The sequence below is a fragment of the Schistocerca americana genome, chromosome 10, assembly GCF_021461395.2.
Source record: "Schistocerca americana isolate TAMUIC-IGC-003095 chromosome 10, iqSchAmer2.1, whole genome shotgun sequence".
Lineage (NCBI taxonomy): Eukaryota > Metazoa > Arthropoda > Insecta > Orthoptera > Acrididae > Schistocerca > Schistocerca americana.
This window is the reverse complement of record NC_060128.1, coordinates 67,139,740-67,158,399: the sequence shown is the minus strand read 5'-3', so window position 1 is coordinate 67,158,399 and position 18,660 is coordinate 67,139,740. Positions and strand designations below refer to the sequence as shown.

At 45.8% G+C, this 18,660-nt stretch overlaps 1 protein-coding gene across 1 annotated transcript in view; it reads left to right on the top strand.

The window, feature by feature from the left end:
* Nucleotides 1-18,660, top strand: part of LOC124552681 (acetylcholinesterase-like) — a gene marked incomplete at its 5' end in the record, with an annotated part of 512,360 nt that overhangs the window by 31,986 nt on the left and 461,714 nt on the right. Inside the window, one exon of the mRNA XM_047127002.1 lies at nt 15,528-15,678. Coding sequence (XP_046982958.1) covers nt 15,528-15,678 — 151 coding nt within the window. The remainder of the gene's footprint in view (nt 1-15,527; nt 15,679-18,660) is intronic.

Sequence of the window (18,660 nt, the reverse complement as noted above, 5' to 3'; positions counted from 1 at the left end):
TGTGTGCCCTATTTTTTATGCAGTGTCAGTTTTTACATACAAGGTATTTCACACTACAGTTGTATAAATTTTTCGATGTGGTCATTGATCCACCCCTTCACTATACTCGTAGCAACTAAAACTTGCTGTCACCTGAAAACCACTCATTCATCAGTGGCAGGTTTCAATTATACCTACATCTCTCTGGTTACAATGTTAAAATTTCCTTCTGTCGGTAAAACAAAGTGGAGTTTAGACAATGATACCTCGCTAACATCCTAATATACCGGGTGATCAAAAAGTCAGTATAAATTTGAAAACGGAATAAATCACGGAATAATATAGATAGAGAGGTACAAATTGACACACATGCTTGGAATGACATGGGGTTTTATTAGAACAAAAAAAAAAAAAAAAAAAAAAAAAAAAAATACAAAAGTTCACAAAATGTCCGACAGATGGCTCTTCATCTGATCAGAATAGCAGTAATTAGCATAACAAAGTAGGACAAAGCAATGATGATGTTCTTTACAGGAAATGCTCAATATGTCCACCATCATTCTTCAACAATAGCTGTAGTCGAGGAATAATGTTCTGAACAGCAGTGTAAAGCATGTCCAGAGTTATGGTGAGGCATTGGCGTCGGATGTTGTCTTTCAGCATCCCTAGAGATGTGGGTCGATCACGATACACTTGCGACTTCTGGTAACCCCAAAGCATGACGGAAGTGGCGGCTGAGCACACGATCATCGCCAAACGACGCGCGCAAGAGATCTTTCACGCGTCTAGCAATATGGGGTGGAGCGCCATCCTGCATAAACATCGTACGTCCCAGCAGGTGTTTATCAGCCAGGCTGGGGATGATGCGATTCTGTAACATATCGGCGTACCTCTCACCCGTCACGGTAGCAGTTTTGCTGTCCAGCGCCATTTGTCGCACATTTTGTGAACTTTGTTTTTTTTTATTCTAATAAAACCCCATGTCATTCCAAGCATGTGTGTCAACTTTTACCTCTCGATCTACATTATTCCGTGGTTTATTAAGTTTTCAAATTTATACAGACTTTTTGATCACCCGGTGGATGCAATTGCGATAGAATACTGAGACAGCGGTTTATTAAACTTGGAACCGAGCAGAAATCATGTCGAAAACTTGTGAACAAGCACAATCCCAGTATAAATATAAAAGTGTAATGTCTTTACTTATCTTGTTGCAAAGCCATACTAGTTCACATTTCACCAGCTATCGATGACTGTTAAACAATTACATGATTCCTTTCCAAAAGTCTGCAGTTACTCATATACCAAAGTGGATAAGAAAGTTTCACGTGTTAACCATATGGCAAAAAACTGTCCTCTTTGCGTGCTATCATTTGCCAAAATCTCGTTACGACATCTCAAACCGTTTGTGAGATATGACGGGTGTTTCGAGCATTTTGTTGTAGTGTTATCAGTGGAACGCGTGATACCAAATGTGTGGTCTGTATAACATAAGTTTTCTCTAAACTGGTGGTCGAGACCTCCTCTCAAGTCTTAAGAAAAATTCAATGTGTTAGCTAAATTTCGTACACTGCCATATATGGTCTAACTAATTTAGCGCCCGCTGCTTCGCTCGCATAGACTGTATGGCCCGCAGAGATTTTATTTGTTTTTATTTCATCGAATTTTTATGTTGTGACCAAATTGTAACACCTGCTAAGCTTTTCACGCCAATTAAGACCATATAAGCATTGTCTTTTCCGAGTGTACTTCTGACCAAAAAGCGATTCTGGTCACTGGAGTCCAAAGTTTTTGTTAATCATGCTTTTTGCGTTCTTGTGGAGATATTTCCATAGCAACTTTCATCCCCTAACAAACATTTATTTATATCTAACCGAGAAGTGAAATACCAATTTTCATAAATTGAGCTTTAAAATTTTCTTAACGTAACGAAGTATTTTCGTAAAAATTTTCATCCCTTATTGCATTCCCCTAGGGGTCGAAAGTCTAGAAACACAGAAACACTTTTTTTTTTAATTTCTCACCAACGAGTGAAATAGCAACTGTCATCGGTGAAGCCTTAAAAATGCTTTAGTAGTTCTTTACTAATTCTTTATTTTACACAAATTTTTTCCCTCTAAGTTACCCCCTTAGTGGCCGAATTTCAAAAATGCTGAAACACTTTTTTTTTTCTGACCGAGAAACCAAGTACCAGTATCCGTAGTCCCAGCTTCAAAATGTACTTAATAGCGACATACTATAAAAAAACCTGAAGTATGAGATCCACACCCTATCCAAACTTCAAGTTTCTATCCTTAGCAGTTTAGGCTGCGCCATGATAAGTCAGTCGTCAGTCGGTCAGGACCTCGCCTTTTACACTGGAGTCCAAAATTAAAGCAACAAATGGAAATTTTCCAAGGCTGTGTTTATTTTGCTACAAAATACACTGAAGCGCCAAGTAAACTGGTATAAGCATGCGTATTCAAATACAGAGAGGCGAGGTACTGGCAGAATTAAAGCTGTGAGGACGGGTCGTGAGTCGTGGTTGGGTAGCTCAGTTGGAAGAGCATTTGCCCGCGAAAGGCAAAGTTCCCAAGTTCGAGTCTCGGTCCGGCACATAGTTTTAATCTGCCAGGAAGTTTCACAGAGATATGTTAACGGGCAGAATATGGCACTACGGTGGGCAACGACTGTATAAGACAATAAGCGTCTGGAGCAGTGGTTAGATCGGTTACTGCTTCTACAATGGCAGGCTATCAAGATTTAAGTGAGTCTGAACGTGATGTAGAAGTCGACGCATGAGTGATGGGACAAAGCATACCGGAGGTAGCGATGAAGTCTGGGTTTCTCACGTACGACCATTTCACGAGCGTACCGTGAAAATCAGGCATCCGGTATGGAGACTACCTCATGAATCCAGCACCCTTCATGTCAGCAGGGGAGTCTTGTAGCTGATGGAGGCTCTGTAATGGTGTGGGCGTTTGCAGTTGGAGTGATATGGGACCCTTGATACGTCTAGACAGGTGACACGTACGTAAATATCCTGTCTGATCACTTGCGTCCTTTCATGTCCATTGTGCTCTCCGACGGACTTGGCCATTCCAGCACGACACTGCGACACCCCATACGTCCAGTATTGCTAGAGAGACGCTCCAGGAACACTCTTCTGAGCTTAAACACTTCCGCTGGCTACCGAACTCCCCAGACTTGAACATTAATGAGCACATCTGGGATGCCTTGCAACGTGCTGTCCAGAAGAGATCTCCATCTACATCTACATTTATTCTCCGCAAGCCACCCAACAGTTTGTGGCGGAGGGCACTTTACGTGCCACTGTCATTACCTCCCTTTCCTGTTCCAGTCGCGTATGGTTCGCGGGAAGAACGACTGTCTGAAAGCCTCCGTGCGCGCTCTAATCTCTCTAATTTTACATTCGTGATCTCCTCGGGAGGTATAAGTAGGGGGAAGCAATATATTCGATTCCTCATCCAGAAACGCACCCTCTCGAAACCTGGCGAGCAAGCTACACCGCGATGCAGAGCGCCTCTCTTGCAGAGTCTGCCACTTGAGTTTATTAAACATCTCCGTAACGCTATCGCGGTTACCAAATAACTTTGTGACGAAACGCGCCGCTCTTCTTTGGATCTTCTCTATCTCCTCCGTCAATCCGATCTGGAACGGATCCCGCACTGATGAGCAATACTCAAGTATAGGCCGAACAGTGTTTTGTAAGTCACCTCCTTTGTTGATGGACTATATTTTCTAAGGACTCTCCCAATGAATCTCAACCTAGTACCCGCCTTACCAACAATTAATTTTATATGATCATTCCACTTCAAATCGTTCCGCACGCATACTCCCAGATATTTTACAGAAGTAACTGCTACCAGTGTTTGTTCCGCTATCATATAATCACACAATAAAGGATCCTTCTTCCTATGTATTCGCAATACATTACATTTGTCTATGTTAAGGGTCAGTTGCCACTCCCTGCACCAAGTGCCTATCCGCTGCAGATCTTCCTGCATTTCGCTACAATTTTCTAATGCTGCAACTTCTTTGTATACTACAGCATCATCCGCGAAAAGCCGCATGGAACTTCCGACACTATCTACTAGGTCATTTATATATATTGTGAAAAGCAATGGTCCTATAACACTCCCCTGTGGCACGCCAGAGGTTACTTTAACGTCTGTAGACGTCTCTCCATTGACAACAACATGCTGTGTTCTGTTTGCTAAAAACTCTTCAATCCAGCCACACAGCTGGTCTGATATTCCGTAGGCTCTTACTTTGTTTGTCAGGCGACAGTGCGGAACTGTATCGAACGCCTTCCGGAAGTCAAGAAAAATAGCATGTACCTGGGAGCCTGTATCTAATATTTTCTGGGTCTCATGAACAAATAAAGCGAGTTGGGTCTCACACGATCGCTGTTTCCGGAATCCATGTTGATTCCTACTCTGTGTAGAATCGAATTGGTATCCCGTCAGGTCCAGTGGACTTTCCTATGTTGAGTGATTCCAGTTGCTTTTCTATTCCTTGGACACTTATTTCGATGTCAGCCATTTTTTCGTTTGTGCGAGGATTTAGAGAAGGAACTGCAGTGCGGTCTTCCTTTTTGAAACAGCTTTGGAAAAAGGTGTTTAGTATTTCATCTTTACGCGTGTCATCCTCTGTTTCAATGCCATCATCATCCCGGAGTGTCTGGATATGCTGTTTCGAGCCACTTACTAATTTAACGTAAGACCAGAACTTCCTAGGATTTTCTGTCAAGTCGGTACATAGAATTTTACTTTCGAATTCACTGAACGCTTCACGCATAGCCCTCCTTACGCTAACTTTGACATCGTTTACCTTCTGTTTGTCTGAGAGGTTTTGGCTGCGTCTAAACTTAGAGTGAAGCTCTCTTTGCTGTCGCAGTAGCTTCCTAACTTTGTTGTTGTACCAAGGTGGGTTTTTCCCGTCCCTCACAGTTTTACTCGGCACGTACCTGTCTAAAACGCATTTTACGATTGCCTTGAACTTTTTCCATAAACACTCAACATTGTCAGTGTCGGAACAGAAATTTTCGTTTTGATCTGTTAGGTAGTCTGAAATCAGCCTTCTATTACTCTTGCTAAACAGATAAACCTTCCTCCCTTTTTTTAATATTCCTACTAACTTCCATATTCAGGGATGCTGCAACGGCCTTATGATCACTGATTCCCTGTTCTGTACATACAGAGTCGAAAAGTTCGGGTCTGTTTGTTATCAGTAGGTCCAAGATGTTATCTCCACGAGTCGGTTCTCTGTTTAATTGCTCGAGGTAATTTTCGGATAGTGCACTCAGTATGATGTCACTCGATGCTCTGTCTCTACCACCCGTCCTAAACATCTGAGTGTCCCAGTCTATATCTGATAAATTGAAATCTCCACCTAAGACTATAACATGCTGAGAAAATTTATGTGAAATGTATTCCAAATTTTCTCTCAGTTGTTCTGCCACTAATGCTGCTGAGTCGGGAGGTCGGTAAAAGGAGCCAATTATTAACCTAGCTCGGTTGTTGAGTGTAACCTGCACCCATAATAATTCACAGGAACTATCCACTTCTACTTCACTACAGGATAAGCTACTACTAACAGCGACGAACACTCCTCCACCGGTTGCATGCAATCTACCCTTTCTAAACACCGTCTGTGCCTTTGTAAAAATTTCGGCAGAATTTATCTCTGGCTTCAGCCAGCTTTCTGTACCTGTAACGATTTCAGCTTCGGTGTTTTCTATCAGCGCTTGAAGTTCCGGTACTTTACCAACGCAGCTTCGACAGTTTACAATTACAATACCGATTGCTGCTTGGTCCCCGCATGTCCTGACTTTGCCCCGCACCCATTGAGGCTGTTGCCCTTTCTGTACTTGCCCGAGGCCATCTAACCTAAAAAACCGCCCAGCCCACGCCACACAACCCCTGCTACCCGTGTAGCCGCTTGTTGCGTGTAGTGGACTCCTGACCTATCCAGCGGAACCCGAAACCCCACCACCCTATGGCGCAAGTCGAGGAATCTGCAACCCACACGGTCGCAGAACCGTCTCAGCCTCTGATTCAGACCCTCCACTCGGCTCTGTACCAAAGGTCCGCAGTCAGTCCTGTCGATGATGCTGCAGATGGTGAGCTCTGCTTTCATCCCGCTAGCGAGACTGGCAGTCTTCACCAAATCAGATAGCCGCCGGAAGCCAGAGAGGATTTCCTCGGATCCATAGCGACACACATCATTGGTGTCGACATGAGCGACCACCTGCAGGTGGGTGCACCCTGTACCCTTCACGGCATCCAGAAGGACCCTTTCCACATCTGGAATGACTCCCCCCCAGTATGCACACAGAGTGCACATTGGTTTTCTTCCCTTCTCTTGCTGCCATATCCCTAAGGGGCCCCATTACGCGCCTGACGTTGGAGCTCCCAACTACCAGTAAGCCCACCCTCTGCGACTGCCTGGATCTTGCAGACTGAGGGGCAACCTCTGGAACAGGACAAGCAGCCATGTCAGGCCGGAGATCAGTATCAGCCTGAGACAGAGCCTGAAACCCGTTCATCAGACAAACTGGAGAGGCCTTCCGTTCAGCCCTCCGGAATGTCTTTCGCCCCCTGCCACACCTCGAGACGACCTCCCACTCTGCCACAGGTGAGGGATCAGCCTCAATGCGGGCAGTATCCCAGGCAACCACAGTCGTAGTCCGATCAGGGGATGCGTGGGACGAGCTGGCCGTCCCCGACAAACCCCCATCCGGACCCCCACAGTGATGCCCATTGGCAACAGCCTCAAGCTGTGTGACCGAAGCCAACACTGCCTGAAGCTGGGAGCGAAGGGATGCCAACTCAGCCTGCATCCGAACACAGCAGTTGCAGTCCCTATCCATGCTAAAAACTGTTGTGCAAAGAACGTCTGAACTAATCTACAGAGAGCGCAAACAAATCGACACAAAATTTAAACTTTTATTAAAATACAAGATTGCCTAGTAAATGCAGTAATGCTGCTACTTGCGCACTGCTGACACACTGCTCGGCGGCAGAAGGAGACTACGCGATTTTACACTATTCAGGTACTAAAACGCGATGCTACAACTCTCAAATACTATAATACGCCCGAAATTTATGAATTGGACAATGCAAGTACCAAAAACACACAAAGAAATTAAGAATTAAACTATGTAACAAATGAGTGAGCTAGGAGTATACGACTTGCTGCTGCAGCTGCTTATCCAACGGCGGCAGGGAGCACTTACTCTTACGGATTTACGGACAGCCCGTCAATTCCCTCCAGCACTACTTCAGACATTAGTCGAGTCCATGCCACGTCGTGTTGCGACACTTCTGCGTTCTCGCGAGAGCCCTACACGATATTAGGCAGGTGTACTGTTTTTTTTGGCTCTTCACTGTAAACTGCCTCTAAAAGTGGAAGAACCAGCAATGATCAAAGACATGAAGATGCAGAAGGCAATGGAAACCACTGCCTTAAAGACACGTAACGTGTATCCACAGGACATGTGGCCTGTAATTGAAAAACTTTCACGATGATCGCTCCGTTGTCAAAAGATTTGGGAATAGTCCCCTATTCGGATCTCTGGGAGGCGTTTGGCAAGGGGGACCATGAGAAAGGGGTTGAATAATAAACGAAAGGATAACGTTCTACGAGTAGGAGCGTGGAATGTCAGAAGCTTGAACGTGGTAGGGAATCTAGAAAATCAGGAAAGAGAAATGCAAAGACTCAATCTAGATATAGCAGTGAAGTGAAGTGGGAACAAGAGAAGGACTTCTGGTCAGATGAGTATCGGGTAATATCAACAGCAGCAGAAAATGGCATAACGGGAGTAGGATTCGTTATGAATAGGAAGGTAGGGCAGAGGGTGTGTTACTGTGAACAGTTCAGTGACCAGGTTGTTCTAAGCAGAATCGACAGCAGACCAACACCGACAACGATAGTTCAACAATACATGCCGAGTCGCAGAGTCGCAAGCTGAAGAGATAGAGAAAGTATATGAGGATACTGAAAGGGTAATACAGTATGTAAAAAAAAAAAAAAAAAAAAAAAACCCCTTCCTCCCGAACAAGCCATGAAGGCTCAGCAGTACCGACCGGTCGTCGTGTCATCCTCAGCCAATAGGCGTCACTGGATGCGGATGCTTAGGGGCACATGGTCAGCACACCGCTCTCCAGGCTGTATGTCAGTTTCCGAGACTGGAGCCGCTACTTCTCAGTCAAGTAGCTCCTCAGTTTGCCTCACAAGGGCTGAGTGCACTCCGCTTGCCAACAGCGGTAGGCAGACTGGATGGTCACCCATCCAAGTGCTAGCCCAGCCCGACAGCGCTTAACTTCAGTGATCTGACGGGAACCGGTGTTACCACTGCGGCTAGATGAAAATCTAATAGTCATGGGGGGCTGGAATGCGGTTATAGTGGAAGGAGTAGAAGAAAAAATTACAGGAGAATATGGGCTTGGAACAAAGAATGAGAGAGGAGAATAACTGAGTTCAGTAATAAATTTCAGCTAGTAATAGCGAATACTCTGTTCAAGAGTCACAAGAGGAGGAGGTATATTTGGAAAAGGCCGGGTGATAGAGGATGATTTCAGTTAGATTACATCATGGTCAGACAAAGATTCCGAAATTATATACTGGATTCTATGGCGTACCCAGCAGCAGATACAAACCCATATCACAATGTAGTAGTGATGAATAGTAGGCTGACGTTTAAGGCATTACTCAGGAAGAATCAATACGCAAAGAAATGGGATACAGAAGCACTAAAGAATGACGAGATACGCTTGAAGCTCTCTAATGCTATAGATACAGCAATAAGGAATAGCTCAGTAGGCTGTGCAGTTGAACAGGAATGGCGAAAACAGAAGTTGGGAAGGAAAATATAGGTTAAACAAAGTAGCTAACTGCGAAGAAACTATGGGTAACAGAAAATTTACTTCAGTTGATGGATGAAACGAGGAAGCACAAAATTGTTCTGGGAGACTCAGGAATACAGTAATACAAGTCGCTGAGGACTGAAATAAATAGGAAGTGCAGGGAAGCTGAGACGAAATGGCTCCAGGAAAAATGTGAAGAAGTCGAAAAAGAAATTATTTTCGGAAGTACCGACTCAGCATACAAAAGTCAAAACAACCTTCGGTCACATTAAAAGCAAGGATGGTAACATTAAGAGTGCAACGGGAATTCCACTGTTAAATGCAGAGGAGAGAGCACATAGGAGGAAAGAATACATTGAAAGCCTCTATGAGGGTGAAGATGTATCTGATGTGATAGAAGAAGAAACAGGAGTCGATTTAGAAGAGTTAGGGGATCCCGTATTAGAATCAGAATTTAAAAGAGCTTTGGAGGACTTACGGTCAAATAAGGCAGAAGGCATATGTAACATTCCATCAGAATTTCTAAAATCATTAGTGGAAGTGACAAGAAAACGGCTATTCATGTTAGTGTGTGGAATGTATGTGTCTGGCGACATACCATATGACTTTCGGAAAAGAGAATTATTGCACAATCAGCTTAACAGCTCATGCACCTAAGTTGGTGACAAGAATAATATGCAGAAGAATGGAAAAGAAAATTGAGAATGCACTAGGTGACGATCAGTTTGGCTTTAGAAAAGGTAAAGGCACGAGAGAGGCAATTATGACGCTACGGCTAATAATGGAAGCAAGGCTAAAGAAAATCAAGACACTTTCATAGGATTTGTCGACCTGGAAAATGCCTTCGACAATGTAAAATGGTGCAAAATAATCGGAATTCTGAGAAAAATAAGGGTAATATACAATATGTAAAAGAGACAGCAGGGAATAATAAGAGTGGACGACCAAGAACGAAGTGCTCGGATTAAAAAGGGTGTAAGACAGGGATGTAGTCTTTCGCCCGTACTGTTCAATCCGTACATCGAAAAAGCAATGATGGAAATAAAAGAAAAGTTCAGGAGTACAATTAAAATTCAAGGTGAAAGGATGTCAATGATACGATTCACTGATGACATTGCTATCCTGAGTGAAAGTGAAGAAGAATTACATAATCTGCTTCAGCAGATGAAGAATCTAATGAGTACAGAATATGGATTGAGATGAAATCAAAGGAAGACGAACGTAATGAGAAGCAGCAGAAATGAGAACAGCGAGACACTTAACATCAGGATTAATGGTCTCTAAGTAGATGAGATTAAGGAATTTTGCTACCTAGGCAGCAAAATAGCCTATGACAGACGGAGCAAGGAAGATATCAAAAGCAGACTAGCACTGGCAAAAATATAATTCCTGGTCAAGAGAAGTCCACTAGTATCAACCATAGGCCTTAATTTGAGGAAGAAATTTCTGAGATTGAAAGTTTGGAGCACGGCATTGTATGAAGGTTAAACATGGACTGTGGTTAAACCGGAACAGAAGAGAATAGAGGCATTTGAGATGTGGTGGTACAGACGAATGTTGAAAATTATATGGAGTGATAAGGTAAGGAATGAGGAGATTCTGCGCAGAATCGGAGAGGCAAGAAATATGTAGAAAAGACTGACAAGGAGAAGGGACAGGATGATAGGATACCTGTTAAGACGTCAGGGAACGACTTCCATGGCACTACAGGGAGCTGTAGAGGGCAGGAACTGTAGAGGAAGACAGATTGGAATACATCCAGCAAACAACTGAGGACGTAGGTTGCAGTTGCTACTCGGAGATGAAGAGATTGGCACAGGAGAGGAATTCGTGGGGTGTTGATGATTTCCCGCCCCCCCCCCCCTCCCCAAAAAAAGGGGGTGTGATCACCTCTGGCATCAAACATAGACCAAACAACGACGCGGTTTGCTGTGAAAGATGTCATCAGTCTCATATTGAGGCAGTAACGCCCGTTCTTCCTGCAGAGCTGCTCGAAAGTCTTGGAGGGTGGTTGGTGGAAGCTGACGTCACGCAACCCGTCTCCCTAGTGCATCCCAGACACGCTCTATGGGATTCAAGTAGGGAGAGCGAGCAGGCCATGCCATGCATGCAAAATCTTCCATTTCCAAAAAAACGTGCTGTATGAGGTTGTGCGTTATTGCGCATCAGTACGAAGTCTGGACCCACAGCAGGCGCAACAACCGCACATGAGTTCCTCACGATACCTGATACCAGTAAAAGCTTCCCCATTCACAATCGGGGAAAAAACATTGGCTCACTGTTCGAACGTCCAGGTGGCATGTTGACGACTCCACTCTAGACGTTCCCTTCTGAGAAGATGCGTCAGAGGTAGATATACAGCTTGTCTGCAACAATAAAGGCAACTCTTCCGAATGACAATTACATGCAGAGCTGTTCGAGTGGTCTACATAATCCCTGCCGACACCATTACAGATACTCCCAGATATCGGTCTTGTTGTGACTTGGCAAGACAGCCAAGTCACAATGAGAGGAACCCGAAAGGCACGCGCTTAAGCTCACACAGGCTGGCGCGAGGTCTGGAACAGTTAAGGGAATTAATAGTAGCAAATAAAGTACGTAGTTGATATAATACTTAACTTTAATCCAAAATTGGTGTACATCGCTCTTGACGGTACATGTTATAATCTCAATATCAAATGCGATGGCGCCCTGCTAGGTCGTAGCAAATGACGTAGCTGAAGGCTATACTAACTATCGTCTCGGCAAATGAGAGCGTAGTTGTCAGTGATCCATCTCCGGCTAAGTCGGCTGTACAACTGGGGCGAGTGCTAGTAAGTCTCTCTAGACCTGCCGTGTGGCGGCGCTCGGTCTGCAATCACTGACAGTGGCGACACGCGGGTCCGACGTATACTGACGGACCGCGGCCGATTTAAAGGCTACCACCTAGCAAGTGTGGTGTCTGGCGGTGACACCACAGGTCTCTTTACACAATGTTTGGATCCCGAAATCGTGTTCCAAATTCCGTCCAGATACGAATCCGTCGAGAATCACTCTCCAGACCAAATCGGGACTCATCTGTGAAAAATAACATTGGCTCACTGTTCGAACGTCCCGTTGGCATGTGGACGACTCCACTCTAGACGTTCCCTTCTGGAAAGACGCGTCAGAGGTAGACATACAACAGGTCTCCAACAACAAAGGCCACTCTGCCGAAGCTTTCTGCATACTGTTCGCCTCGCCACAACACGTCCAGTGTATGCTGCGAGGTCAGATGCCTGCTGTTGTGTAGTACTAGGGCGGTACTTCTCTTTCTGATGTCACATGTGGTCGGCCCTGCTCTGGTCTTCGTGATACAGTTTCGGTGTTTATAAACTGTCGCCAAATCCGAGAATCAACAGAACGGTTCACATTAAGCCACGAGGCCACACGAGTTAGCGACTGTCCTGCTTCCATGCTTCCTATGCCTCTCAACCGCAAAGTGTCTGGTAGGCGTCTTCTCTGTGCCATACTGCACGGTCTGTACTGTGTACACAGCGATTGCGGATGTGGAACTACCTGACAAATACTACCCCGTTTGATGGGTGTCCTGACCTCATCGCCGGCCTGGTTGTCTGTTGACCAGAATGCTATCTTCCATGCGGAACACGATCTTACGGACACATGTTGACAGCTGGTATGGCTATATTTTGACTAACAAGGAGACGGCACGACAGTGGGGTCCGGGATTTGTCCGAAATTTTGTCTGGTGAAAGAGGACCCCTAACACCTCACGTGATTAGAATATTGGGACGCACTACCCGGAAAATCCCGGGAAAAATCGATCCAAAGTTTCTTAAGTGCCTTATTAGTATAAAATGTTAGTGCATTGCCGAGCCGCCCTCTGGCCTAGATGTTTAGAGGGCTCGGACTCTTACGCCAGAGGTCTCGGGTTCTATTCCTCCTCCGGCACTTTTTTTTCTTCTGTTTCATTGTCTTTTGTTATTCCGCCAATTATTCAGAACGAAGTTTCCCAAACCTACATTATCTGCAACAAATTAGTTACATTATTGAATAAAAATTATTTCCTTTTTGTCCAACAACACATTTCATGGCGGTGGTTTTTCCATTTTACATTGTAAAAGTATATGAGGAGAAACATTGGGTTTTTAATCAGAATAACAAAGGCGATTGGGAAACATTCAATTTTTATACATATAACAATTATATAAGAAGAATCGCAGTGGCAATTATCGTAAAAACAAACAAAGCAATAATTTTTGCGACATCTTGCGCAACATATGAAAGCGGATTTTTTACAGTCACAGGGCGTTTGCAATAAATCTGTACAAAAACATGCCCCCTTAACATTTACGAAAATGTTTTGAGTTTCTGATAATTTTGAGGCAAACCAGGCATATTGAATCATGTCTCGGAATGTTGGTGACGATAATAGATGGTGAATTATAGAATGAATTTTTATACAATCTTCCCGGGAATTAATTTCACGACTCTCCAGTAACAATGCGCTGCACTTTTGCAAGCAACAGAAGAAAAAAAAGTACCGAGGAGGAATCGAACCCGAGACCTCTGCCGCAAGGGTCCGAGCGCTAACCATGTTTTTTTAAATCTGATTTTGTTCGCTTTTGTTCGTTGCATCTGCTCGGGGCGGACGTCGTAAGACATCCGTTTATGTTCGTTGTTGATCGATTAACTCAGTTTTTTATTACAGAGGGCAGCTAACCCTCTGCCCGAACACGCTGAGCTACCATGCCGGCGAAAAAGCGACGAACAGGACTCGATCCACCGTCCAACGACCTGCGATTGCGGGGCTTGGACGCTAACCACTATTTTTTTTTTTTTTTTTTAATCTGCTCGGGGCGGACACCGCAAGACACCCGTTTCAGTTCGTCGTTGATCCATTAACTCAGTTTTTTTTATAACAGAGGGCAGCTAACCCTCTGACCGAACACGCTGAGTTGCCGTGCCGGCATATAGGCCAGACGGCGGGTCGGCAATGGACTAACATTTTATACTCACAAGGCATGTAAGAAACTTTGGATTAATTTTTCCCGAGATTTTCCGAGCAGTGCGTCATAATATTTTAACCACGTGAGATGTTAGGGGTCCTCTTTCACCACACAAAATTTCGGACAAATCCCGGAGCCCACTGTCGTGCCGTCTCCTTGTAAGACCAACAGGACGCGGAAACAGTGGTTTGTTGCTTTAATTTTGGACAGCAGTAAATATGAAATTTCTAACGTGCTAATTAGTTTAATCTGCTGAGCTTATTTGTTATTTGGTCCGCTCCTGGTAGCTGAGTGGTCAGGGCGACGGAATGTCATACCTAACGGCCCGGGTCCGATTCCCGGCTGAGTCGGAGGTTTCCTCCGCTCAGCGAAAGCGTGTTGTGTGGTCCTTATCATCGTCATTTCATCCCCGTCGACACGCAAGTCGCCGAAGTGGCGACAGCTGGAAAGACTTACACCAGGCGAACGGTCTACCCGACGGGAGGCCCTAGCCATACGGCATTTCCATTACCAGAAAAGATGTATTTATGGCAAATCGGTTTACGTTTAAAGCACTTCAGCGGGATCAGAATCGAATCAAATGTTGTAATCTTACCAATTTCTGGATTAAATCTATGCTAGATACTGCAACTGAAGCTGTTATCCTCACAGATCCATCAAATGGCGAGGCCTCTCTCATAACCCATATACTAACGACCCTAACTTGTTTGACCATTAATTTTAAGCATCTTCAGTTGCCAATCACGGATTCGTTGACAATGACAATAAACCACAATCAGTATCAGAGGCACGGGGGGGAGGAGGGGGGGTGAACAAATGGTTCAAACGGCTCTGAGCACTATGGGACTTAACTGCTGTGGTCATCAGTCCCCTAGACTTGGAACTACTTAAACCTAAGGACATCACACACATCCATGCCCGAGGCAGGATTCGAACCTGCGACAGCAGCAGCAGCAGCGGCGCGGTTCCGGACTGAAGCGCCTAGAACCTCTCGGCCACAGCGGCCGGCGTCCGAGTTGCAAAGTCAGGATCGTGCTAAAATGGTTTGAGGGGCATTGCTGTGAACTCACATTGATGTCTTGGCCAGAAAATGTGCCTGATCTGTACCCGCTGGAACACATATCGTGTTCCAGCTGCTCGACCGTAAAACAGCATCCCGTGATTTGCGGGGACTGGCTGTCCGGTGCGTAGGCATGTGGTTCCACATTCTTCTGAAATCCTGTCGAGGGCTTTTAGAATCCATGTCAAGCACAATCTCCGCTGTACTGCGTCTCAGAAGAGGAACAACACGCTATTAAACACGTGATCACAATGTTTCGGATCATCGTTGTATGTGCTGTTTTGGTTTCTTCCTTGCAGTCAGTTTAACCAGAAAAGATCCGCCCCTGGTAGCTGAATGGCCAGCGCGACGGAATGTCATACCTAACGGCCCGGGTTCGATTCCCGGCTGGGTCCGAGATTTTCTCCGCTCAGGGACTGGGTGCTGTGTTGTCCTAATCATCATCATTTCATCCCCGTCGACACGCAAGTAGCCGAAGTGGCGTCAACTCGAAAGACTTGCACCAGGCGAACGGTCTACCCGACGGGAGACCCTAGCCACTCGGCATTTCCGTTTATTTGTTATTTGCTTTATTCCAGTTTTTGAGCCGTTGCTACTTTGCTGAAAGCAGTGTCGGCGTTTCGGTTGCAGGTGCACATCTTCACGGGCATCCCGTTCGCGAAGCCGCCGCTGGGCCCGCTGCGCTACCGCCGGCCCGTCCCCGTGGACCCGTGGCACGGCGTGCTCGACGCCACCGCCATGCCCAACTCCTGCTTCCAGGAGCGCTACGAGTACTTCCCCGGTGAGTACACGCACCACAGACTTGTCTCAGCTCGCTCACTCACAAGCTTCTAACAAGGGAACCTCCCCATCGCAGCCCCCTCAGATTTAGTTGTAAGTTGGCACAGTGGATAGGCCTTGAAAACCTGAACACAGATCAATCGAGAAAACAGGAACAAGTTGTGTGGAACTATGAAAATAATAAGCAAAATATACAAACTGAGTAGTCCATGCGCAGGATAAGGAACATCAAGGATAATGTGAGATCAGGAGCGCCGTGGTCCCGTGATTAGCGTGAGCAGCTGCTGAACGAGAGGTCCTTGGTTCAAGTCTTCCCTAAAGTGACCCCACTGCTAGTGCGGCGTGTACCACGCCCTGACCATCCTTAAAAAAAAGAACAATTACTGTATATATTAATGCGTTGTGTGATAGTGTACAATTTTGTGAATTAAAAAAAAGCATGGATAAAACAAAACAAAAAAAGTGGAAACATGCTTGCCTCCCATGCAGCAGTCCCGGGTTCGTTTCCCGGCCGGTTTCGAGATTTAGAAAAAAAAAGAGTGAAAAATTTACTTTCTTTATTTTCGCAAAGTTATGATCTGTCTGTTCGTTCATTGACGTCTCTGTTCCCTGTAATAAGTTTAGTGTCTGTTTTGCGACCGCACCGCAAAACCGTGCGATTAGTAGGCGAAAGGACGTGCCTCTCCAATGGGAACGAAAAACATTTGATCGCAAGGTCATAGGTCAACCGATTCCTCCAGAGGAAAACACGTCTGATATATTCTATACGACACTGGTGACGGCATCTGTGTCACATGACAGGAATATGTCGTCGACCCACCTAACTTGTACACTTGGCGAATGGGTAAAAGGATTCTTCTACCTTGCCCGATTTAGATTTTCTTGTGGATGTGATAATCACTCCTAAAAAAGTGATGAAAACATAGGAGTTTGTCACATAAACTGCAACAAATGAATGCAACAGTTTCACAGTCGCACAGTTTTCTCTGTGCTCTGTCAAAAAATGTGTTTTTAACGTTTTGAAATTTTTTCGTGTGCAGACCGTCAAATCCTGCATATGGCCAAGCAAATCTGTACATGTCCTGGAATTTTGGGGAGCGAAGTTGATTATGTGTGAGTGCCTGAACTTTGATAATTGTCTGAAAATAAAAAATTAAACTTTCCACTCGAGGGAAGACTTGAACGAAGGACCTCTCGTTCCGCAGCTGCTCACGCTAACCACGGGATCACGGCGCTCCTTGACTCCCATTGTCCTTGGTGTTGCCTATTTTGCGCATGGACTACTCAGTTTGTATATCTTGCTTTTTTTTTTTCATAGTTCCACACAACTTCTTCCTGTTTTCAGGATTGATCTGTGTTGTTCTATCCACTGTGCCAACTTATAACTAAATATGAGGGGGTTGCGATGGGGAGGTTCCCTTGTAAGCTCTAAAGCCATCCACACACGGTGCGTGCATCTGAACCTACGCCTGCAGCTCGTCGACTTTCGCAACGTGACACCTGCACTCCGTGAAACCACCGTGTGGTATTAGGCGGAGGGTACATTCTGTAGCTCTGTCATTTTCCCACCTTCCAGTTCCAGCATGCAGGAAGAACAACCGCTGGTTGCCTCTTTGTGAGCTTCAATCCCTATAATTGTACTGTCACGTTCTTTTCGCGTGATATACGTAGGAGGAAGCAACGTATTGTTTGAGTCGTCTACGAACATACGCTCTCGCGACTTTTACAGTAAACTACACCGTGATGCAAAATGCCTCTCTTATAGCGATAGATACTGAAACTCGATAGGCATCTCACCAATCCCGTTTTGTTTGGATCCCAGACTGGTGAACAGTATTAAAGTCCTGATCAAAAGACCTTTAACTAATGTGACTGCATGCAGTGAGTGTTCTGCACACCTGTAATCACATACACTCCTGGAAATTGAAATAAGAACACCGTGAATTCATTGTCCCAGGAAGGAGAAACTTTATTGACACATTCCTGGGGTCAGATACATCACATGATCACACTGACAGAACCACAGGCACATAGACACAGGCAACAGAGCATGCACAATGTCGGCTCTAGTACAGTGTATATCCACCTTTCGCAGCAATGCAGGCTGCTATTCTCCCATGGAGACGATCGTAGAGATGCTGGATGTAGTCCTGTGGAACGGCTTGCCATGCCATTTCCACCTGGCGCCTCAGTTGGACCAGCGTTCGTGCTGGACGTGCAGACCGCGTGAGACAACGCTCCATCCAGTCCCAAACATGCTCAATGGGGGACAGATCCGGAGATCTTGCTGGCCAGGGTAATTGACTTACACCTTCTAGAGCACGTTGGGTGGCACGGGATACATGCGGACGTGCATTGTCCTGTTGGAACAGCAAGTTTCCTTGCCGGTCTAGGAATGGTAGAACGATGGGTTCGATGACGGTTTGGATGTACCGTGCACTATTCAGTGTCCCCTCGACGATCACCAGTGGTGTACGGCCAGTGTAGGAGATCGCTCCCCACACCATGATGCCGGGTGTTGGCCCTGTGTGCCTCGGTCGTATGCAGTCCTGATTGTGGCGCTCACCTGCACGGCGCCAAACACGCATACGACCATCATTGGCACCAAGACAGAAGCGACTCTCATCGCTGAAGACGACACGTCTCCATTCATCCCTCCATTCACGCCTGTCGCGACACCACTGGAGGCGGGCTGCGCGATGTTGGGGCGTGAGCGGAAGACGGCCTAACGGTGTGCGGGACCGTAGCCCAGCTTCATGGAGACGGTTGCGAATGGTCCTCGCCGATACCCCAGGAGCAACAGTGTCCCTAATTTGCTGGGAAGTGGGGGTGCGGTCCCCTACGGCACTGCGTAGGATCCTACGGTCTTGGCGTGCATCCGTGCGTCGCTGCGGTCCGGTCCCAGGTCGACGGGCACGTGCACCTTCCGCCGACCACTGGCGGTACATCGATGTACTGTGGAGACCTCACGCCCCACGTGTTG